The sequence below is a fragment of the Scyliorhinus canicula genome, chromosome 5 (genome assembly GCF_902713615.1).
Source record: "Scyliorhinus canicula chromosome 5, sScyCan1.1, whole genome shotgun sequence".
NCBI classification, from domain to species: domain Eukaryota; kingdom Metazoa; phylum Chordata; class Chondrichthyes; order Carcharhiniformes; family Scyliorhinidae; genus Scyliorhinus; species Scyliorhinus canicula.
This window is the reverse complement of record NC_052150.1, coordinates 29,712,533-29,737,714: the sequence shown is the minus strand read 5'-3', so window position 1 is coordinate 29,737,714 and position 25,182 is coordinate 29,712,533. Positions and strand designations below refer to the sequence as shown.

Genomic DNA, 25,182 nt, shown 5'->3' with positions numbered 1-25,182 from the left:
ACTGGCAGATTTGTCATCTGGGAGTTTGAGCATTTGCAAGCCTGCTGCTTGGGGACATGGGTCGTTTGGGAAGTTGGTCTCCTGGGAGATGGGTCAACAGTCCAACTCAATGTTTAGCAATCTCATAAACGTGAACGTACTCATTGTCCTGTAGCATTCCATAGCTATCAAATCATGTTTTATCTTAATGTACAATCCAGAATTTAGTAAAACTAACCATTTTGCCTTAAAAATGTTGTGACTTAATGAGGCATTAAATTACTTACGACATTTATCTCGAACATATGACACAAGTTCACAAGGCTGCAAAAGAAAAATTGTGAATTCAAGATCTGATAACGAGTGTTAAATTCTGATTTGATGTGAAATTTCCATGTGCACAGGAATCACTTACTTTCATGGGTATGACGCCAGGTGGCCCTTTGAAGCCCTGAAATGAGAAATAGAAAGATCCTGAGTAGTTTTGCCGATTATGTTTGTACATGGGGAATTGGGATTTAGGGATACTCTTGTGTTCCGAGTGGGGAAGCCTCACTCAAGGAAAGCATGGTTGAGAGTTAGAGCTACCTATTATTACGGTTGATGTTCCAGTCACAACCCACTCAGTGCAAAGCTGATCCAAAGTGGCCCCGACTTTTGTGGAGTTGGGCTGAGTAAGGAGTGACATAGGGGACCCAAATCTGAGATTTCTGCCCCCATTCATGTTTCTGACATTTTTGTCAGCACAGGATAAGGGTGCAGGTAGCTAGTCCACACGCAGCACTCCAACCTGTGCTAGCTCATACATTAGTGTGGGAATTTCAAACTTCCTGCTCATTTTTGATGGAGCCAGGCTCCTTCTGTTAGTAGACATAGTTCACAGCACCTCAGCAGAGTAGTGAACCTTGGAGCTTCTCTAGCCCTGATCTGGGGATCAAAAAACAAAGCCATTCAACATTGTCCCTATTATCTTCTCTTCGGGCTGTTAGTCAATCATTGGAATTCATAGTACCACACATCTTAATCTTGTGCAAATAAACACACAGGCATTGAAAAATAGTTTTAAAAATATCAGGGGATTACCCCAGAATAAAACCCTTATCATTGGGAGTGCTCTCCCATGGTATTTCACATGATGAGTCAGGTGTCACATATTTTGTAGCAGATATTTTTGTTAGGTCAGAGTACTAAGAGATATGCAATCAAGTTTGGTAAATTGAACTGAGATACAGATCAGCCATGATCTAATGCAATGGTGGAACAGGCTCGAAGAACTAAATGTTCGAATGTTCCGACCTTTGTTATATTTGCTGTTCTAGAGTGCTTACTTTCCGTTCTGACACCTAATTGTAACATACACAGGTATCACTAACATTGCTGTTTGTTTTTTAATAAATGGGCTTCAAATGCACCATTTCCTTTGACACTGCACACAGTTCAGTGGCTTGTGGATATAGCAATGATACAGTTCTGAAAAAAGGGTCTGCTGAACCTGGGGGATGCAAAAGGATGCCCGAAGGCCTGAGGTGGAGTGTGTGACAGTCACAGGCCTTGTGGTGGAGGGGGTCAGAGGCTTGGTTGTGGGGAGGGGTGGTATTGGAAGGCTGGGGGAGGGAGGTAACAGTCTATGTGAGATTGCCCGATAGGCTTCTCAGACAGGCAGCGAGGCTCAGAAGGCTTGGCGAAGGTACGTATGAGCCCATTAAGTCCTCGCCTCAGTGGAGCCAGCTGGAGACCCAGTCAACAGCAGTTAAAATGGTGGTTACAGCCTCATTATCATTTTTACATTTTCAATCTGTCTCCTTCCAGCCTTTGTCAAAGTCAGACATGGACGGGTTGGAAACGGATTTGGTTCGGGAAACATATTTTTCAGATTTTAAGCCTCCACCAACCTTAAATCCATTTTTTTTCCTTTTGTTTAAAATTGACCCTCCATGCAAAAAATACATAAAGTGGCACAACCAATGACTGGCGATAATTCAGCTATGGATTTGCAATTTTCTACATTCCAAGTTATCTAGACACCTTACCCTTGCTCCTGAACCTCCTGCTTCTCCTGGGCTTCCCGGGTCACCAGTACGGCCAGAGTCCCCCTCAAAGAGAAAGGTTAGAGTGATTTAAAAGGCTGAGTAATTCTCACTCTATTTAAAATATCCCTGCTTACATTGGCTTCAAAATCCAAATATTTGAATTCATTTATTAATCAGGGATCCTTAACAACAGTTTGACTGATTATGCCCATCTTTCCGAACTGATTAGTGGGAACTATTAAAATGTCGGGCTACTTATTCCTCTAAGGCCTGCTCCTTCAAGGTCACAGCATTTGCCATGAAAACAGCGCATGATCATATTTAGATGCTGCTGAGGTCAGTCTGAGAGCAATTGCAAACATTGTTTTATTCATTTGCAAGATGTGGGTATCACTGGGAAGGCCAACTTTTATTGTCAATCCCCTTTTTGCCCTAAGGTGGTTGTGATTGACCTTTTGAACCATTTAAGTGTCGTGTTAGTACACCCACATTGCTGAGATATGGGGGCGGGATTCTCCGTCCCGCCGCACCCGTTTTCTGGTGCGGCGCGTCCCCGCTAGCAGCGGGATCCTCCATCCCGACAGCCAGCCAATTCTCCGTCGGGAAATCCGTGGCCGTGAGTGCCCTGCCAACGAATCAGAGGATCCCACCGACGGGGAATCCCGTCCAGGGAGTTCCAGGATTTTGACCAAGTGATGGTGAACCAACAGTGATATATTCCTAAATTAATATGAATTGTGATTTGGAGAGGAACTTGCTGGTTGTGGTACTCACATGCATCTGCTGCCCTTGTTGTTCTTAGTGTTGAGATCCTGGGTCCAGAAGATGGTGTACAATGAGCTTTGGTGAGTTTCTGCGATGTGCATTACTACTCGAGTGACTGAATGTTTTTAAAATGTTAAATGAGGTACCGAACAAGCAGGCTGCTTTTTCCTGAACGATGTTGAGCTTCTTGAGTGTTGTTGAAGCTGAACTCATCCAGGAAGGTAAAGAATATTTCATCACACTCCTGATTTATGATGATGGACAAGCTTTAGGGAGTTACTCACTACAAAAAAGCAGCCACCGACCTGTTCTTGTAGCCATGGTATTTATATGGCTGATTCAATTAGGTTTATTTTTTATAAATTTCAAGGGACAAATTCTTTTTTCTTTCCCAATTAAGGGACAATTTAGCTTGGCCAATCCACCTACCCTGCACATCTTTGGGTTGTGGGGGTGAGACCCACGCAGGCACAGGGGGGGAATGTGCAAACTGCATACGGACAGGATTCAATTAGGTTTTTAACTCAACTGTGATCCTTCCCCCCGCCCCTCCCCAGCTATTTCGTCTCGGAGCTGGTCATTACTGGTTCTTCATACTGTGTGAGTGTTACATGCCACTTATCAAGATCATTGATCTGAAGCATTAACTCTGTGCCACTCTCCATAAATGCTGCCAGATCTGAGGATTTCCAACATTTTCTGTTTTTATTTCAGATTTTCAGTTTCTGCTGCATTTTGAATTTGTAGACTTATTAAATAGTTACTCAGATTTTCATCTCTGTGGACATTTATGAAATGACAACTGGGATCTGGATTCAGAGGTCCTGGCTGCATTTCCCGCAGACCTCATTTTAGTTAAGGGGTGAAAGGAAGTGGAGCCTGAATCGCAGAGGCAGGAGAACCAAACTCCACGGGACCAGTTAAACTCAGTACTGAGTTCAGAAAGACCCTTGCATTTCACTGTAGTAAGGCCTTAACTTACAGTGTAAGAGTAATGGACTTTTAGGATCATCGTAAAAACTCTTGAAGGACATCTAGCGTCTGTAGACCAGTCAAGCTGTCAAGATATTTAAATCTCCAGTCTTATAAAATTAAAAAAACAGCCTGACTGTTTCAGTGAACGGTTGACAAAAATCAAGCAATGAAAAGCTGCCAAGTTACTTAAATCCACAGACCTTTAAAAATTAAAATTATGGGTCTCCTGTGTCAGTGAGATATTAAAATGAAGCTGTCAAGTTATATAAATTGCCATGGTCTTTTTAAAAAAATGTTAGGATAGGCTGCCTGTGTCAAACAGTGTTTTAAAAAATATTTCGGGGCAGCACAGTGGCCTAGTGGTTAGCACAGATGCCTCACGGCGCTGAAGTCCCAGGTTCGATCCCGGCTCTGGGTCACTGTCCGTGTGGAGTTAGCACATTCTCCCCGTGTCTGCGTGGGTTTCACCCCCACAACCCAAAAATGTGCAGAGTAGGTGGATTGGCCACACTAAATTGCCCCTTAATTGGAAAAAATAATTGGGTAATCTAAATTTATTAAAAAAAAAAAAAAAAATCTTTCAAGTTTAAATCCCCAGGGACACTGACAGTCAGGGACCTATACACGGACAGCAGGATCGCAACACTAGACGAACTGACAGAGAAATTTCAGCTAGCCAGGGGGAACGAGCTAAGGTATCTGCAGCTTAAAAACTTCCTACGAAAGGAGACAAGGACGTACCCACAACCGCCACGACAGACACTCCTGGAAGAACTACTGGACGCAAACATACTATACAAGGGAAACTGTAGTGACATGTATGACCGACTGATAGAAAGAGCCGACACCGTACTGGACGCAACAAGAAAGAAATGGGAGGACGACCTGGGGATTGAGATAGGGTGGGGACTCTGGAGCGAAGCACTGCATAGGGTCAACTCCACCACCAAGTCTTGCCCCAGACTTGTGGAGTACTGGACAGCCTTCTTTGAGGCAATGTCCAAAGTGGTGGGGGTGAGGGTGGAGCCATGCCCAAAAGTGGCGGTCTTCGGGGTCTCGGACCAGCCAGATCTATTCCTGGGGAGGAGGGCGGACGTCCTTGCCTTTGCCTCCCTGATCACCCGCCGTAGAATCCTGTTTGGCTGGAGGTCAGCAGCACCAGCCAAAGCTGTAGACTGGCAGTCGGACCTCTCGGAATCCCTCCAAATGGAGAAAATCAAATTCGCCATCCAAAGGTCAGATGACGGCTTCCACAGAACGTGGGAGCCATTCATGCGACTGTTCCGGGACCTGTTTGTGGCCAACGAACAAGAGGAAGAATAGCCAGGTAGCCAAAAATCAGGGGAAAGTAGCCAAGGCATGAAAGGGAGAGATAGACCTAGAGGGGGGGGGGGGGGGGGGGACAGCTTAACCTGAGGAAAGAGCGGCAAACTTTTCCTCACGACAAGTGAGGGGGCGGGGGGTGGGGGGGGGTGGAGATGGGGAACAAGAGAGGAGAACCAGCGAGGTGGAGGGGAAGCAGGGAGATGAGAGCCGGACGGAAAGCACGGGATACCAAAATGAGCATGACATCTCCAGGAGCAGGGAACAAGGAGAATAAAGACGGAAGACGGGAGGAGTGGCAGAAGCAGAGGCGAGCACGAGACGGCAGCGAGATCTGTCTGGGAGAAGCAGGCGTCAACAACACAAAACACAGCCAAGTATCGCCCACTGTAAATATCTCCCCGGCACCCGAATGTATATTTGTCTCCCCAATCCTCCCCCCCCCCCCCCCTCCCCGCAAACAGTCGCCTACTTATGTGTTGTAAATAATTTTGCCAGTTGTACAGAGCTACTGCTGTTGAGCTGGTGCACAATACCCTACCAATTATTCTATTTTATTTTTTATTGTACTTTTTTTTTACTATGTACTATCTTCTTCTCTTTGGTATATTTGAGTGTGCCCTTCTCTTCTATATATGTGTATATATATATATGTTACTTATCCTGTGTACATAACGGTAATTATACCTTGTTCAAAAACCCAATAAAAAACATTTATAAAAAAAAGTTTAAATCCCCAACTTTAAAAAAATGGTCACTGTGTCAGTAAGAGATTAAAGAAAATCTGGTGTAGAGGTTACAATAGCTTTTTGTTGACATTACCCAAAGGGCTATCATTTTGTCAGCTCTGCCTCCGATGGGTTGAGTTCCCAACGCCGCAGGCCATGTGTGGTCCCAGCGGCCGGGTACCCAGTGTGCCACTGTGTCCTGCACCGTCACACTCGTCCGGGATCCGGGGGGGGGGGGGGGGGGGGGGGGGGGGGCTCCTGTTAGGGGTGGAGGAACTGGTGGGGGGGGGATCCACGGGGTGGGCTGTGGGGTCACAGTTGGCGGGTTAGGGTTCGAGCACGGCCAGTGCCATGTTTTATGGCGCGACCGGTGCAGGTTGTCAGCCCTGCGCATGCACGGCCCGGGACCAGGCCCCATTGCCCGGCCCTTTTTGGCACGATTCGCAGGAGTTTCACGTGGCGCCGGTGCTAGCCCCTCACCGGTACCAGAATCGGTGAGGGGTTCGTGCCAATTTTCCTGTCATGAACCTTCGCGCATTCTCTGTTCGCACCGGCACTTTAATTCAGAACGGAGAATCCAGCCCCGTGGAGTCCCATTCCATCAGGAAAGAATTAATGTTGCAGATCTTGTAAAAACTGATGTTAATTTTTTTCAAGTGTTTTGTGTTTTTCTATCTAAGTTCCTCCCTTGATCCCATCTGCGGCCCCCCAATCTTTATTTCACTTCATGATGGTTTAAATATAACTTGTTTTTCCTGCCTTTTACTTTCCTACTTTGTCATGTGTGCAAATTCTTCAGTCCGATTGGCTGATCCATCTCCCCGCTGCTTTTTCTGTTCATAGACACCCTGTCGATCTACCCTGTGGAAGGCATTGAATTCAAACCGGCATGGAAAATGAGAAACAAAAACAGAAAATTCTGGACAATCTCAGCAGGCTTGACAGCATCTGTGGAGAGAGAAGGGAGCAAATGTTTCAATTCTGGCAGACTCTTTGTCCAAGAAAAAAAAAGTAAATCTGTGTTCCAGAGCTGACTAAAACCTGTGGGCAGCCTGTGACCTTTTGTGAACAACGAAGGCCAATCCTTCACTACCGGCTGCAAAATTTGAGCCATTATTGTTGCTGGTGTCAATGATGCACTGCAGTCCCTCATATGCTGACCTACCATGGAATGCATCAAGCAACCTGGTCACTGTGACGTCTTTTGCGATTCTAGGCATCTTGGTAATTGGGGATCACTATAAAATGGTGCTTTCAAATGTCGCCAATGGGAGGAATTTCGAAAATCTTTCTTTTGCCAGAAGGAACGGTTTACTTTTTTTGAATCTAGTTAGGTGTGGGGGTTACGAAGGTTCGAGCTTTTAAGTGAATACAATAAATATCATACCCTCCGTCCTCTTCTCCCTTTAGATCCTCTCCCGCCAGGAACTCCGGTGATACCATCCACTCCCTAAAAGTTCAGAACACAATGCACAGAAATAACTGCTCGCGTCTTTTAGCTTAGAATAGTCATGAAGAGTTTGACATCTCTTTACAAATGTAACCAGTACCTGCAGACCAGGATAACCAGGAGGCCCCTCTACTCCCTTGAATCGCAAAGAAGAGAGACTAGATTAGACATCACTGTTCAGCTGTTGGCGTTATTATCATCGCAACATTGCTGCTACTTCAGAGAGAAAACCATTTATGTGGCTGCTTTTCACCTTTCATATTTCTTCCCACCCTGGGCGGGATTCTCCTGTCGCCGATGCCGGAATCGCATTCGGCGATCGGCCGGAGAATACCCAATTCCGAACAAATCGGGGGCAGAACCGCTTTCGCAATGCTCTGCCTCTAGGAGTACGCCGCGCCACGTATCGATGACCTTAGGTCATTGCCTGATGCCCGCTCTCCGATGCTCCGCCCCCGACCGGCCGAGTTCCCGACGGTATGGGTCACGTGTGGTCTCACCCGTCGGGAACCCGGCGTGGCGACTGCGGACTCAGTCCAGCGCTGTCACAGTCGGGGGAGGCCCGATCCGCGGGCAGGGCGGGAACAGTATTCAGGGCTGGGGGCACTGTGGGTGGTTGGTCCGGTGCGTGCGTGCCAGCCGATGGGGGGCACAATTTTGTGGGCCGGGTCTGCAAGCGGCCTCCGCCATGTAGCACGGTGTGGCTGCTGCAGGCCGCCACCGTGCGCATGCGCGGCCACAGACCCAGCAATTCTCCAGGCTGTGTTGGCAGCTAGAGCTAGGTGCTCTACATTGACAGCTAGTTCCCAGCAAAACGGGGAGTCGGTGGCCATTTTGCGCCATTTGTTCTGGCATAAAACGCCACCGTTCCCACGCTGGTGTGGGGACATAGCCCCAGAATCGGAGAATCCAGTCCCCTCACTTTGAAATGCAGTTGGGTAGATGTTAATTATTTGCAAGTTGAAGCTGACGGAAATAAAAATCTAGAGATATGTAATATGCCCTGCCAACTTGCCATCACCCATTTTACAATGTTACACAAATCCAACATTGCCTCAGTGACTGTTTTCATGTAGACAACATGACAGCCAATGCGCAAAGCAGGAAAGTGAAGTAGCAGCCCCCCCCCCCCCCCCCCCCCCCTCCCCCAGCTGTTTTTTCTAGGAAGCACTTGAGAAAAAAGAGGGAGACCTTTAAACTTGGCATACTGACATACTTCTGAAGGGTCCGGGGGTCCAGGTGGAATCAATTTCATTTTATTACTGGAAAACTTTCTTTTATAAAAGTAAAGTCGCCACAGTCCCAGATGACCATAGGCTGCTTCTCCCTTTGAGGGGGACAGCTTAACCTGAGGATCACCACACCTCAGGCGAGGGGAAAGATTGAGAATAACCTCATGAATGACCTCAGCCGGTACGGGGATTGAACCCACGCTGGTAGCCTCATTCTGCATCACAAACCAGCTGCTCAGCCAACTGAGCTAAACTGGCTCAATTTTGCCTCGACATGGGATTCTCCAGCTGATCCAGAATCCCACTTCCAGCAGGTGGAACCAGAGAATCTGTCCCCAGCAATTATGATATATATATATATTTTTAAAAAGCAGCTTTCACAACCTGAGGATGTCGCAAAGTGTTTTCAAAGTGTATTTACTGCTGTAATGTAGGAAGCGTCACAGCCAATGAGATAATGACTAGTTAATCTTAATGCAATGTTGGTTTAGGGGTAAATCAGGGAGAACTGCTTTTCTCTGAGAGGTTGTTTCTCCTTCTGGGAGAGTCTAGGACCAGAGGGACCAATCTCTGAGTAAGTCAGCGATGAGGAGAAATTTCTTCTCTGAGAGGGTAACAAATCTGTGGACTTGTTTACTGCAGAGGGCTGTGGAAGCTGGGTCCATAGAATGATCTATAGAATCTATAGAATCCCTACAGTTCAGAAGGAGACCATTTAGCCCATGGATTCTGGACTGACCCTCTGAAATAGCACCCCACCTAGGCCCACTCCCCCTCCCTATCCTTGTAACCCCGTAATCCCACTTAACCTGCGCATGTTTGGACTGTGGGAGGAAATCAGAGCATCTGAAGGAAACCCAGGCAGACACGGGGTTCCACGATTACTGTGAAAGTACTAAAAAGATGAAAACGTGCAAATATTAAATTTGTGTCATCACCTTTTGTCCTTTTGATCCTGGCCTTCCAGGACTTTCAATCCCATCCAAACCCTGTGTAGTGTGAAATAGAATACACAGATCTTTAAATCCCTTGGTGCTCCAGTTTGCAAGAGATTAACCAAACAAATAAATTGGTTCAGACAATGCTTTGGTTATACGCAACACAGAGAAGCCTCCGTTTGTGAAGTTAGCTCACCACATACAGAAAGCAACAGAATTCATGATCTTTTGGTTACAAATTGCGTTCAGAAGTCCTCGTCTTACGGGATGGAAAAATCAGAACCACTGTGGTCGGCAGCATCGAGCTCTATCAGACTCCCCCTTCCAGACTCAGGTCAAGTACAACTTAGTATTGGGAGCACAATCTTCAAGACTGTACCACCTCTACTACACTAAGCACACAGGCACATATTTACAACTCACACACAAGTAACCATACCCCTCCCCCCCACTCTCATTCTCTGCCTTGCTTCCCAAACTGAAGTTGTCAATTCAGTGGGACAGGGGGTGATTTTGGTTTGTTCAGCAGTATATAGAATCAGCTTTAAATTCTTTTCTTTTTCTTAATTTCAATTGAGTTTTATTAACGTACAGTGTCAAATTTACCTCCGATTTACCTCAAGATCCATAAAAGCATCAATAGATGGGAGCCCCATGGCAATGGTGCCCCCGAGGAATTGGTGTCACCTGCAATCAGAGATCACCCTTTCTCCCTCGTCAGAGCCTGCCCGACTGACCCCAGTACCACCCTATACCCCAATTACTTTACTTCAAGAGTACATGTCCATTGAGGCATCCTCTTCTTCCAGCTAGTGCAGCCAATCCCAACAGCGGCTACCGCTAGCGGTGGCACTATTGAATCTGCTGACCCTCTGAAGGCATCGGCAGATCTTGAGGGCAGGACCCTGTACTTAATTGACTGGCACCTGTAAAATGTTGACCCAGATCCCACTGCCCATCAAAGAAGATTCGCCCTCTGCTTTCACCCCCAGAGGCATGAACCCTGCCACCTTCACAAAATCCCTGCCGACTGAGTGGGATTCAGATCATTGAGATCCCTGAGGTAATTAGAAAATGTTGCAGCTCAATAATACCATGTTCCAATCACGGTAGGTTCAGATAAAAGCATGATCATAAGTGAATGTATAATATGCCTGCTTGTACTGTACCTAGTGCAGTTATACTCACAAAATCTTCCATTCTTTATTTTTACTCAAGCATAGCTTGTCTCCGCTGTTCCATCCATTAACTTATCCCTCCATGTATTCAATAACATTTTGTTTTCTTCCACTTTATTCCTTTCCTGTTCTAGAAGTTAACGGTAATTTTACAAACTTCTACCTCGTGTTATTTGCTGACTGAAATTTTGGTGAAATAAACAACCCCATGTCGCCTGCCAAATTAAATTTTTAACATCACCACAGATCCGTAGTAGGCCTCAAAGATTGACGTCACTGAAATTAATTGCTCAACCTGTGAGGTATGCTGCTCACAAGCTGGGTTTTCCAACCCCCTGACTCAGTCCACAGCTGTAACGTGAGCAGTGGGCTTAAACTGGTTCTGTGCATCAACAGATAGACAGAAGCAGCACTGAATCGTCACAACATGTTTAAGGCTGCTTGCTAGAGAAACTGTAATTTTAATAGCCAATTGCAAGATCCATGACAGAGTGGGTCTCCACTGCCTCTGATTGTACAGCGGTTGGGAGATTTAGGTTTGAGATGGTGGTAAAGCAGAACATTGGCAGTCAATGGCATCCATTAAGGTAAAAGCTCCTTATTAATCAGTCAAGTATTCAATTGAGGTTTCCTTCAATAATCAAGTATCTTGTTAATCCCCCTTTCCCAAAGGCTGTGGATAATTTACGATCCATTGCTGAGGAGGGACCTGACTTACCTGTGGTCCACGAGGTCCTACGGTCCCCGGTTGTCCTTTCTCACCTGGGTCTCCAGTTTCACCCTTCAGATAATTTTGAAGGTAAACAAAGAATTTTAGTCAACATACGTTTTACTTGCTATTATCATTTAGTGTTGTATATGCAACAAATAATTTATGCTCTTGAACATTGCTGGATTAATTGAAGTTCCATTTACAATTACAGGAAGACCAAAATGGAGTGAATTTGAGAAGGAGGAAAATAAACGTGTTTGGTATAATTTGTGGAGGTGACTTTTCTTTACTACGATATGTAAACTATGATTGAAATTACTCGCCAGCGCTTCCAGCAACATTGCAAGTGTGTTTTGTTGAACAAATTTACAGTTTCATCAGAAACTAAACAAAAAGATGCTTCAGAAAAGCAAGCAATATGTCTCTTAGGATCAAATCAAAGTGCTTCACAAAGGATCATCGGTGCATCAATTTGTTGTTTTGTACGTAATAATGGCAGCCAAAATAACACACAGTAAGATATCAGGAATGGCAATGAGATGATTGGCTAGTTTGTTGCTGATAGCATCTCCAGACAGAGGCATGCTGGGCAAATTCCCTGGTCCATTTCCAAGAAAACCCCATGAGCATCCGTCGAACCAGGCAGGCAGAGCTCCAGTTTCACCTCTGACTGTCCTCAGTATTAGTTATGTACTCTGGCGCCTGAAGTGTGGCTCGAACTACCAGCCTATTCCCTCAGAAGAGGCAAACTAACCAGAGGAAATATCTCACTTGTTCATGATGTCATCCCATCAGCAACAGGTAGAGCTCATCCTCACAAATTTCTAGAAGTGGACCATCAAATCAAATTAATGGATTGGATTGGATTGGATTTATTTATTGTCACGTGTACCAAAGTACAGTGAAAAGTATTTTTCTGCAAGCAGCTCAACAGATCACTAAGTACATGAAAAGAAAAGGAAATAAAAGAAAATACATAATAGGGCAACACAGGGTACACAATGTAACTACATAACACCGGCATCGGGTGACGCATACAGGGGTGTAGCGTTAATGAGGCCAGTCCAGAAGAGGGTCCATAATGGGCAGCACGGTGGCACAGTGGTCTGTACTCCTGCCTCACAGCGCCGAGGTCCCAGGTTCGATCCCGGCTCTGGGTCACTGTCCGTGTGAAGTTTGCACATTCTCCCTTGTTTGCGTTAGTTTCGCCCCCACAGTCCAAAGATGTGTAGGGTAGGTGGATTTGCCACGCTAAATTTCCCCTTAATTGGAAAAATTGGGTACTTAAAGTTTAAGGGGAAAAAAAGAAAAAAATCTAAGGAAAATACCACTGCAGGTCTTGAAATAAAAACAGAAAGTGGCAGCAAAACTCGACAAGTCTGCCAGCATCTGTGGAGAGTCCAATATGACTCTTCTTTGGAACACAGAAGTGGACTGTTTGAGTTGAGCTGGAAATGAAATATTAACATTATGATCATAAGTTGTAGTTCATAAAGTGAGGTTAATGTGCCATTAAAATATGTAACAGTTTTGTGTACGTCATGGATATATGTTCTCCGGCTTTACTCCAAAATGCGTTTGTGTTAAAACATGAAACGTTCAACTTTGATTTTCAACATGCTTATCACAATAGAGGCTAGAAACAACTGAATTACCATTATATTAAATCAGAATTAAAGCGAATGAGGAATTGGAATGAATCCATTCACAACCCTCAGTTACGATGCTCTTGCACCCCCCTGTGACTGCCAATGGTATTGCAGCTGGAGCAACAACGTAAATCAAGACAGCTCTCCCAGTCAAACTTTGAAGATTGCTGCTTCAACTTTGTTTCAGCGATCTCCTTCGGACAGAGAAGAGCTTGAGTTCTGCTTCGGGGGCAATTGTCTTTTTTGAGTTTTTCAGTTGATCTATTTCAAAATTCCTTTTTTTTTAAGGATGCAACTATTGACAGAAGATAGGTAAAATAAGCGATTGTTTCACAAACCCTTTTCCCTTGGAGTCCTTGGCTGCCTTTGGACCCCCTGAAGCCATACAATCCTGATGCACCCTGAAACACAAAGAAATAACATTAAAAACAAATCAACTGCTTGTCAACAATGCAACAACAACTTGTATATATGATACTTCAAATCAGCAAAGTATCCCCAAGTGCTTCACAGCAGAACTGTCAAATTAAAATTTGTCACTGAGTCATTGAAAGAGATATAAGACAGATGTTGGAAAGCTTTGGCCAAAGGGATAGTGTAACAATGCATTTTCACACACTCTTTAGAAACATTAAAGGTAATTATTGATAATTTATAGAGGCCAGCAGCCCTAGTCCTCTACATATTTCTGAAACCCTCCCCCTCGCATTATCTCTTCAGCCACGTAATTATCCAATATATCCTGTATTTTTATTCTGACCTGCATGTGGCACTGATAGTAATCCTGATATCACCATCTTTGACGTCCTACTTTTCAAACATACTTCCTATAGAACTATATTCTGCTTTTAGGACCTCATCCTTTTTTTTTAAACCTATGTCGCTTGTCCCAATGTGCACCACGACCGTTGGCTGTTCACCCACCCCCTCCAGAATATCCTGTAACTGTTCCAAGATATTCTTGACCCTAGCATCAGGGAGGCAACATACCATCCTGGAGTCTCATTTGTGGCCACAGAAATGCCTACCTATTCCGCTTACAATTGAATCCCCTATAACTATTGCATTCCCACACTTTTTACCCCTCCAGCTGTGTAACAGAGCCAACTTTGATGGAACAAATTTGTCTGTTGATGCTATCCCCTGGGAGGCCACAGGAGATTCCTGCACTGCCTGCCTAGCCCTCTTGCTGTGCCTGGTGGTCACCTATTCCCTTCCTGCCTGTGGAATCAGAGCCTCCATGACTTGGAAATGTATCGCCGTTCCTTCACTGTTGCTGGGTCAAAATCCTGGAACTCCCTCCCTAACATCACTGGGCGTGTATTTGTATGACATGAACTGCAGCAGTTCAAGAATGGAGCTCACCACCACCTTCTCCAGGGCAATTAGAGAGGGCAATAAATGCTGGCCTGGCCAGCGACACCCACTTCCCATGAATGAATTTTTAAAATGCTAAACTGGAGGGGAAAAGGAGATTACAGCGATAGAACATAGAACATAGAACGATACAGCGCAGTACAGGCCCTTCGGCCCTCGATGTTGCACCGACATGGAAAAAATCTAAAGGCCATCTAACCTACACTATGCCCTTATCATCCATATGCTTATCCAATAAATTTTTAAATGCCCTCAATGTTGGCGAGTTCACTACTGCTGCAGGTAGGGCATTCCACGGCCTCACCACTCTTTGCGTAAAAAACCCACCTCTGACCTCTGTCCTATATCTATTACCCCTCAATTTAAGGCTATGTCCCCTCGTGCTAGCCACCTCCATCCGCGGGATGGTCCCTGATGCTCTCTTGAGGAGCAAGACCATGGAGGCATTTGAAAGTAAGGAGGAGATTTTTTAAATTGAGGCATTGTTGGACAGGGAGCCAATGTGAAAGTTAGGACACGGGCAGCAGAGTTTTTAATGACCTCAAGCAACAGTGCAGAAGAGAGGTGGCAAGGAGATGGAGCTGTGTATCAACAGTGTACATGCAGAAAACAAACTCTATGTTATCAGATGACGTGCCAAATCTTGATAAGAATTAGATGGGGACTAACGATCCATGCTTGGGGCACTCCACGGGTAAGGATGCAAGAATATGAAGAGAAGGCATTGCAGGTGATTCATCAGTAGCGATTCTTGAAGAATACAACCAAGGGCAATTCTAATTGGATGATGGAGGAGAGGCATTGAAACAAGATGGCGTCATCAATTGTGTCAAAGATAGCTCGAGGTAGATGGGAAGGGATGGTTTATCACACTCGGTCACATAGACTTCATTTGCAATTTAATAGGATCGCTTAAAATTATGGCTAGGCTGGAATTCTTATTGGAGCAATTCAAACATGGAATTGCAGGAAACAATAATCTAGGGAGCAGGCCATTGCTCTCATGGACAAAATAGGCTCAAAGAGAGCAAAACAGGAGATGGGACAGCATCCAGAAAAGGATGCGAGTGCAGCAAGGAGTAGTACGCAATGTTTGACCCAGTGGACTGGGGAAGAGTGGGAAGCAGCTGAGCGAGTTCCTAATTATCTACATCTGAAGAAGAAAGTTCTCACTTCTTGTGATCCAAGACTCTGTGGGCTCTTACTTAATCTGACACAAAAATGTATTCCCAATGCCGTCTCTTACCTCTTCTAATCTTCTGGCTTTCTCCCTTCCCAACTAGTAGACTTAACTATCAATGGACAGTTGAGAATCAATTATGTCTCATTTCAAAGGGTCAGTTCTGATGTAGTTTCTCCTGCCGTATCTCTCAATCTCCTGACAAACAAATCCCCCCCCCCCCCCCCCCCAAGAAGTTCTCAATTTTCACAATAAAGATGTGTCCTTTACTTCTCACTCTCATTTTATTCCCAACAGCCAGGAGTGTTTTGACCACATTTTGATCTGCAGAGCCTCTTCATTCATTCTGCAAGACGCGAGTAGAACATAGAACATAGAACAGTACAGCACAGAACAGGCCCTTCGGCCCTCGATGTTGTGCCGAACAATGATCACCCCACTTTAAACCCACGTAACCCGTATACCCGTAACCCAACAATCCCCCCATTAACCTTACACTACGGGCAATTTAGCATGGCCAATCCACCTAACCCGCACATCTTTGGACTGTGGGAGGAAACCGGAGTACCCGGAGGAAACCCACGCACACACAGGGAGGATGTGCAGACTCCACACAGACAGTGACCCAGCCGGGAATCGAACCTGGGACCCTGGAGCTGTGAAGCATTGATGCTAACCACCATGCTACCGTGAGGCCCCTAGTAGGTTAACTTCTTGAATATAAAATCTGTTATAATGCAGTCTGGCCAGCTAGCTGAAGGAAGAACCAATTATGCCGACTTAATAAACTGAGATTCATACCTGTGACACTGATTGACTTTCAGGAGTTAACACTTTGCACCATCAGCTCTCCACAGTGCGAAATCCAAGGCTGAGCCTCAGCTTTCAGTACTACTGCCTCAGAAATAAGGGTCAAGCGAGTCACCTTTAGCCAGGGTCACCAGCTCCTGCATTAGCGGTCCCTTGGATCCCTCCCTCCTTCCCAATGCCCACATCATTCCCCCAAATGTCAGTGTCCAGGTGTGACCAGAAAACAATTTCCCTCATGTCAGAATCTTCAGTGATCCCATGAGCAGGAGAAGGCACTGGTAGACTGAAGTCTACTAGTGAGGCTGGGTGGGTGAGAGATCATCCCAGGAACTGCCCAGTGTTGGAGACGGGACGGGAATTAATATTAGTGAGAGTTTGCGTGCTGTAGGTGGTGTCCTCGACTGGTTGCTCCCGGGTAAGGATGGCCAACGGGTGGAGGAATGGTCATGAGTAATTCGTGGTAGATTAACCCCTCCGTCTGTTCCCTCACAGTTTCATTCCATATATTGCATTAGAGCCTGTGGAGATAGCTGGCAGTGATACTTATGGACATGTTCATGTGATGGAGGAGGAAAGACTCCAGCAACAACAGCAGCTGCACTAATGTTGGAGCATCGATCGCCTTGAGACCAGGCGGCTGCAGGGCCTGACCAGCGGCCAGAGGCCGGACCAGCCCGTGTGAGCGAATCAGACTCATTGCAGCACAGGCATTGCATTTTTATCATAACATTTTTTTTCCAAGACTTACAATTCCAGTCGAAATGGACCCGCCGGGGCGAACGGGATTTGCACCGGTGTTCGTGCCAAAAATGACAATTTTGGGTACATTCTGCCCTCTGTATCTGTGACTTAGAAGTGAGAGCTGTATTAGAAAGCTCTCGAGAGAGCTGTATTGGAATACTCTCACAGGAAGAGCTTTCTAATACAGCCCTCTCTTCTAAGTCATGGATACAGAAAGCAGAATCTTCCCAAAATTTGGCTGTCATTTTTGGCACGAAAACTGGAGCAAATCCTGCTGACCCCATCGGCGCCATCTAGACTGGAATTGTTAGAGCCTTGCTCTCCCTGTGAGAGCTGTGTTAGAATGCTGTCCCTGTGAGAGATGTTTAAGAGGACACTGCTGCTTCATAGGTTTCTCTGGGGTCTTTCCCTCCACACTTGAATCATGAAGAAACAATTGTAACATGTCCCTGGGTCTCTCATGCTTCATTGGAAGACGTCCACCACAACAGGCGCTATTTAAATGCGGGCTTTTCTTTTTTCGCTATAATGCTGCCCCTGGCTAGCAGGATCAGAGTCATCTGGATCTCCTAAGAAAGCTGCTTGTAATGGGTCGAGAACAAAGATTTACAGTTCATTCCCTGTTCCATAATCTAATTTTTCAGCTAAGCTTGTTGTTGCTTGAATTGGATAGAACGTGCAACATTTGTATCAGTTAGATAGGCCACTCAAATTGCTTTTTACCCTGATTTCCCTTCAGAATATAATTGTGGGTCTTCATCTTGACCTGCTCCATCCAGCAGCTTCTGTTGAGTAGCAGTCCAGGAATTTTGATCCAACGATGATAAAGATGCATTGCATCAAGTCTTAACGGTCGACTATTCCTCCTCATTCTTCATCTCAAGTGTACATTGGTCTCCGCGATCTAGTCTTTTGTTCCAACGGACGTCAATTAATGCAAGACTCAGGCCAAAGTTTCCACCACTTCCTGGACAGACAAAGCAGAACTTCCCCTGGAACCTTTCCTCCGACCTTTTACTCACCTTTGCGATTTTCCACAATGTTTCACCAGCAGTAAAAGGACATGTCAAAATAGTCACCCACACATAGACAGACATAGTCTACTGTTATGCAAATGACAGAGATGCTGCCCATATCCAAACTCATACCAAGTTCTGTTCACCCATCAACCATGTGCTCGCTCGGGCAGCATGGTGGCACAGTGGTTAGCATTGCTGCCTCATGGCGCCGAGGTCCCAGTTTTGATCCCGGCTCTGGGTCACTGTCCGTGTGGACATTGCACATTCTCCCCATGTTTGCGTGGGTTTCTCCCCCACAACCCAAAGATGTGCAGGCTAGGTGGATTGGTAGGTTGATGAAGCAGGTCAACCCTGACACTGGCATCCATTCCAAGGCTACGAACATTACAACTCCTTTCTAAATGATACTTCCAAGTGCAACATTGTAGAAACATTGCCCTTTAATTGGAAAAAAATGAATTGGGTACACTAAATTTATTTTATAAAAAACCCATGTGCTCGCTGACCTACACTGGCTCTCGTTCTTCTATTCAAATTCCTCTAGCTCTGCAAATCCCTCCAGCCCTACAACCCTGTGTTCCTGCAATTCTGATGACTTAACGCAGGGGTGGGCAAACTTTTGCGTGCAAGGGCCGCATTCAGAAATTCACAATTCACAAAGGGCCGCATAGTATATTAAGTAAAATAATTACTTCACCCGGTTATGATTCTGGGCGCCTCATATAGAACATAGAACAGTACAGCACAGAACAGGCCTTTCGGCCCTCGACGTTGTGCCAAGCAATGATCACCCTACTCAAGTCAACGTATCCACCCTATACCAGTAAGTAACCCAACAGCCCCCCCACCCATTAACCTTTAAAAAAAAATTTAAAAAAAAAAATTTTTTTTAAAAAAAAATTTTTTTTTTTTTTTTTTTTTAATGACTTGGTGGGCCGCAGAAATACCTTTGGCGGGCCGCATGCGGCCCGCGGGCCGTAGTTTGCCCACCCCTGACTTAACGCATCCTGGATTTTCCCACCCTGCCCTCCAACATGGCAGCCGTCCCTTTGGCAGTCTAGGCCCTAAGTCCTGGAGTTCACGTCCTAAACCCTTCCACATTTCTCTCTCTCTCTGAGATACTCCTTAAAAATGTACATCTCTGACTGGGTGTTTGCTCATCCTTACGTGACTCTGTGTCAGGTTGTGTCACGTTACGCACCTGCGAAGCACCTTGTGAAGCTTTACAATGGCAAGAGTGCTATATAAATGCAAGTTGTTGTTATTCCACGGATTTTCCATCATTTGCACCATTGTAATATCAGCATAAGCTGCAGTTACGTCTTTGACCTCCGGCCTGTTGGTTTCACAATATGGCTTGTCTAATGCGGCTGATGCCTTAATATTATCGAAGGGAGTAGTGAGGAGAAGAGTTCACTAAGAGCTGCTGGAACATTTCCCACCATTGGCTTCATAGCAGAAATGACAGGATTAGACTGTAAATCACACAAACGTTCTCTTTAGCATGACAGAATTTATCTTTTGATAACAAATGTCTTCTGGCAGAGCCTTTCAAGGAGGATTTGTCAACTGCTACTAAATCAGCGAGTACTTGCCGAAAAGGATTAATCCTCTGCCCTCTGGGACACATTTGCAGTTCAGACATCAGCCTGGAGTGAACCAGGCTTTTTACTTTTTAAAATATGAATAGCATCTGTTTGCTTTTCCCTTTTTCCCACCGCCTCAATGCAGGAAAAACTGCAGACTCACAAGTACTTTGACAGTCAGCATCATCAATGATCTCCAGAAGAAACAGATGTTGCGAATGAGCTATCAATAAATTCTTTGTTACAATTTACTGCTGATGAAAAGAAAGTTGTTGTTCCAAGATTTGGGGATCTCGGTTTTGGCGGGTATTGGTCAGACGGCCGTTTCACACCCAGCTCGATTCTACCCTCCAATGAAGCCAATGGAAACGGAGGGTTGGATTTATACTCGCTCACTGGGCATGTCTTTGGCATGGGGTGGGCGGGCACACAAAATATGATGCATGGGTAACCCATGGCTTTATCTATATCAGGTCCCCATAACATAGGGGGGTGGGTAATGCGCCCAATACCCTGCCCTCCCTTAGGCCCATTGAGGCCCTTAAGTGGCTAATGAACGCAAGCCACTTTTCTAATGGGGGAAAGGCATAAATAGGGGGCGGGATTCTTCGACCCCCCCCCCACCCGCTGGGTCGGAGAATTGGTGCGGCACCCCGCGAATCACGCCACATCGCCGGGACGCAATTTTCCACGGTGCGGAGAATCAGCGCTGGCATGGTCGCCGACTCGCCGGCCCGGGCCGGCACAGGCCGGCGCGCCGATTCTCCGGCCCAGATGGGCCGAGCGGCCCATCTAACATTCTCTGAGCTGGCGGGACCTTGGCGTTGAAGGGTCCGGGGGCGGCCTGTGGGGAGGGGAGGGGGGGACCGACGCCGGGGGGGGGGGGGGGGGGGTGGCCTCCGTAGAGGCCTGGCCCGCGATCGGGGCTCACCGATTGGCAGACCAGCCTCTCTGCCCCCTCCCGGCGTCCTGTCCTCCGCGCCACTTCCTGTAGCCCAGCGCCATTTGGCATCGGGGCCGGCGCAGGGAAGAAGGCCACTGCGCATACGCTAGTTGGCGCCGGCCCAACTGCGCATGCGCGGACCCTGCGGCGCCGGGTTCAGGCCGGGATCGGCAGCTGGGGCGGTGGAGGCCGCTCCGATGCCGTCCTTGCCCCCTGTGGGCCGCTGAATAGGGTCCCGGAATGGGCGCCGACGCCGGAGTAAAACGCTCCCGTGTTTATTCCGGCGTCGGCACTTAGCTGCCCGATGGGAGAATCCCACCCTGGGGGTGTTTGAATTATAGTCACCAGGTGGGTTAGGTCACAATTATCCTTTTCCCCACCACCGCAGGCTAGTAGCCTCAAACTATACGTCATACATATAAACAGATGAATTAGGAGCTGGAGTAGGCCACTCGGCCCTTCGAGCCCACTCAACCATTCAGTAAGATCATGGCTGATCTGTCTGTAACCTCAACTCTACATTGCTGCCTACCCCTAATACCCTTTCACCCCCTTGCGTTTATCTACATATGCCTTGAATATATTGAAAGACTCTGCTTCCACCACCTTTTGAAGAAGAGTCCCAAAAACTCATAACCCTCTTGAGAGAAAAAAATTCTCCTCATCTCTGTTTTAAATTGGTGATCCCTTATTTTTAAACCCGTCCCCTAGTTCTAGATTTTCCGACAAGAGGGAGCATCCTCCCCACATTCACCCTGTCAAGACCCCTCAGGATCATATATGTTTCAATCAAGTGGCCTCTTCCTCTTCTAACCTCCAGTGGATACAAACCTAACCTGTCAAACCGTTCCTTATAAGACAATCCACCCATTGCAGGTATTATTCGAGTAAATCTTCTCTGAATTGCTTCTGATGCATTTACATCCTTCCTTAAATAAGGAAACCAATATTATACACAGTACCCCAGGTGTAGTCTCACCAATGCCCTATACAACTGAAGTTTAACCTCCCTATTTTTGTATTCAATACCATCACAATAAATTATAACATTCTATTAGATTTCCAAAATACTTAGGGCGGGATTCTCCGACCCCCCGCTGGGTCGGAGAATCGCCGGGGTCCGGTGTGAATTCCGGTCCGCCGGCCGCCGAATTCTCCGGCACCGGAGATTCGGTGGTGACGGGAGTCGCGCCGCCCCCCCGGCAATTCTCCGGCCCGCGATGGGCAGAAGGCCCGTTACTGCTATGCTGGTCCCGCCAACGTGAATTGAACCAGGTCCCTTACCGGCGGGACCTGGCGGCACGGACGGGCTCCGGGGTCCTGGGGGGGGTCGCGGGGCGATCTGGCCCCAGGATGTGCCACCACGGAGGCCTGGCCCGTGATCGGGGCCCACCGATCCGTGGGCGGGCCTGTGCCATGGGGGCACTCTTTTACTACGCATCGGCCGTGTAGGTCTCCACGATGGCCGACGCGTAGGTGACCCCTACCCCCTGCGCATGCGTGGGGATGACATCAGCTGACGCTCCCATGCATGCGTGGACTCCTGCCAGCCGGCGGAGTCCCTTCGGCCCTGGCTGGCGTGGCACCAAAGGCCTTCCACGCCAGCTGGCGGGGCGCCAACCACTCCAAGGCAGGCCTAGCCCCCAAAGGTGCGGGCCTAGACCCTAAAGGTGCAGAGGAATCCGCACCTTTGGGGCAGTCCGAAGCCGGAGTGCTTCACGCCACTCCATCCCGCCAGGACCCCCCGCCCCTCCGGGTACGGGAGAATCCCGCCCTAGGTTTTTGCGCTAAGGTGCCCCAGATCCTTTTGCATCTCAGAGCTCTGCAATCTCTCATAGAATCCCTACAGTGCAGAAGGAGGCCATTTGGCCCACCCTATCCCCATAACGCAGTACCTAACCTAACCTTTTGGATACTACAGGGCAATTTAGCATGGCCAATTCACCTCACCAGCACACCTTTGGACTGTGGGAGGAAACTGGGGCACCCGGAGGAAACCCACACAGACACGGGGAGAACATGCAAAGTTCATAAGACAGTCACCCAAGCTGGATTTGAAACCAGGGGCTAGATTCTCCCCTACCCGGCGGGGCGGGGGGGTCCCGGCGGGATGGAGTGGCGTGAAACACTCCAGCCTTGGTCTGGATTTCTCCGCATGTTTAGGGGCTAAGACCTCACCTTGAGGGGCTAGGCCCGCGCCGGAGTGGTTCCCGTCCCACCAGCTGGGGCCAAAGGGGCTTCACCGGCCTTCGGAAGTCGGCGCATGCGCGGGAGTGTCAGCGGCTGCTGACATCATCCCCACGCATGCCCAGGGGAGGGGATTACTCTGCGTCAGCTATCGCGTAGTCTATGGCCGACGCGGAAGGAAAAGAGTGCCCCCGCGGCACAGGCCCGTCCGCGGATCAGTGGGCCCCGATCGCTGGCCAGGCCACCATGGGAGCACCCCCCGGGGCCAGATGGCCCCGCGCCCCCCCCCTCCAGGACCCCGGAGCCCGCCTACGCCGCCAGCCCCGCCGGTAAGGGAGGTGGTTTGATTCACGCCGGCGGGACCGGCATTTCAGCAGCGGGACTTCGGCCCATCGCGGGCCAGAGAATCGCCGGGGGGGGGGCCCGCCGACCGGCGCGGCGCGATTGCCGCCCCCGCTGAATCTCAAGTGCCGGAGACTTCGGGAGACGGCGGGGGCGGGATTCACGCCGGACCCCGGCAAATCTCCGACCCGGCGGGGGTTGGAGAATCCAGCCCCAGGTCCCTGGCCCTGTGAGGCAGCTGTGCTAACCATTGTGCCAGTGTGCTGACCCTAGATATTGTGCTTTTTTGTTCTTCCTGCCAAAATGGACAAGTTCACATTTTCCTGCATTACACTCCCTTTGTCAGATCTTTACCCTCTCACCTAACCTATCGATATCCCCTTCGAGCCTCATTATGGCCTCTTCACAATTTACTTTTCGACCTATCTTTGTGTCTTCAACAAATTTAGCTTTGGTCCCTTCATCCAAGCCATTTTTATAAATTGTAAAAAGTTGAGGCTCCAGTACTGAACCCTGCAGAAAACCACTCACCGTGCCCTGCTAACCAGATCATTATCCATTCCAGCCGACTGTCTGTTTACTGTTAGCTAGCGAATCTTCTGTCATGCAAACCATGTTACCCCCTACACCATGAGCTTTTTCTTTTCGCAATAACCTTTGATGTGGCGCCTTATCAAATGACTTCTGGAAACCAAAGTACAGTGGGCGGGATTATCCAATCCCATGGCAGTGTCCACGCCGTCGTAACACCGTTGCGTTTTACGACGGCGTGAACGGGCTGCTCCCAGTACAATTCTGGCCCCTACAGGGGGCCAGCACGGCACTGGAGTGGTTTGCGCCGAGGGACCGTGCATGCGCAGTTGCGCCCGCGCCAACAAGGACATGTGCAGTGGCGCCGGCACAAACGTGCACATGCACAGTGGCTTCCTTCAATGCGCCGGCCCCGACGCAACATGGCGCAGGACTACAGGGGCCGGCGCGTAGGAAAGGAGGCCACCAGCCAAAGAGGCCGGCCCGCCGATCGGTGGGCCCCAATCGCGGGCCGGGCCACATCGGAGGCCCCCCCGGGGTCAGACCCCCCAACCCCCACACAGGCCGCCACCCGACCCTTCAACGCCGAGGTCCCACCGTCCCAGAGCAGGTTAGAACAGCGCCGATGCGACTCAGCTCTTTTCCTACGGCCGCGAGAATCGGCAGGCTGGCCACGTAGAGCGACCGGCACCTTGCCAACCTCGTTGGCGCCATTGCGGAGAATCGCGTGCCGGCGTAGGGGCGGTGTGGCCCATTCGCGGGGATTCTCCAGCCCGGCTCAGGGCTGGGAGAATCCCGCCCAGTATATTCACCAGTTCTCCTTTATCCACAGCACATGTTACTTCCTCAAAGAACTCTAATAAATTGGTGCAACATGACTTCCCTTTCACCGTGTTGACTCTGCCTGATTGCCTTGAATTTTCCACGTGCCCTTCTACAACATCTTTAATAATAGCTTCTAACATTTTTCCTCTGACAAACGTTAAGCTAACTGTCCTGTAGTTTCCTGCTTTCTGTCTCCCTCCCTTTCTGAATAAAGGAGTTACATTCACTATTTTCCAATCGAATGGAACCTCCCCTGAATCTAGTAAATTTTGGAAAATTTAAACCAATGCAGCAACTATCTCACTAGCCACTTTGTTTAAAAGCTGAGGATGATGTTACCAGGACCCGGGTCGAGCTCATCAGCTCGGAGCTCTGTAAATTTGCTTAGTATCACTTCCCTGGTGATCGTAATTTTCCTGAGTTCCTCCCTCCTTTCCATTTCTTGATCGACATTTACTGATGGGATTATCCATAGAATCCCTGCAGTGCATAAGGAGGCCATTCAGCCCATCGAGTCAGCACCGGCCCTCCGAAAGAGCACTCTACCGAGGCCCACAACCCCTCCCTATCCCTGTAACCCCTAAGCATTGATCACGTCCAATCCACGTAACCTGCACATCTTTGGACTGTGGGAGGAAACCGGAGCACCTGGAGGAAACCCACACAGACACGGGGAGAAGGT

General features: G+C 48.0%; 1 protein-coding gene across 1 annotated transcript in view; it reads right to left on the bottom strand.

Annotated features, from left to right (window-relative positions):
* Positions 1–25,182, bottom strand: part of LOC119965585 (collagen alpha-6(VI) chain-like) — a 165,075-nt gene that overhangs the window by 21,202 nt on the left and 118,691 nt on the right. Inside the window, exons 26-33 of the mRNA XM_038796376.1 lie at positions 13,298–13,360; positions 11,317–11,379; positions 9,421–9,471; positions 7,351–7,386; positions 7,188–7,250; positions 2,010–2,072; positions 395–430; positions 267–303 (exon numbers count right to left, since the gene is read on the bottom strand). Of these exons, the coding sequence (XP_038652304.1) occupies positions 267–303; positions 395–430; positions 2,010–2,072; positions 7,188–7,250; positions 7,351–7,386; positions 9,421–9,471; positions 11,317–11,379; positions 13,298–13,360 (412 nt within the window). The remainder of the gene's footprint in view (positions 1–266; positions 304–394; positions 431–2,009; positions 2,073–7,187; positions 7,251–7,350; positions 7,387–9,420; positions 9,472–11,316; positions 11,380–13,297; positions 13,361–25,182) is intronic.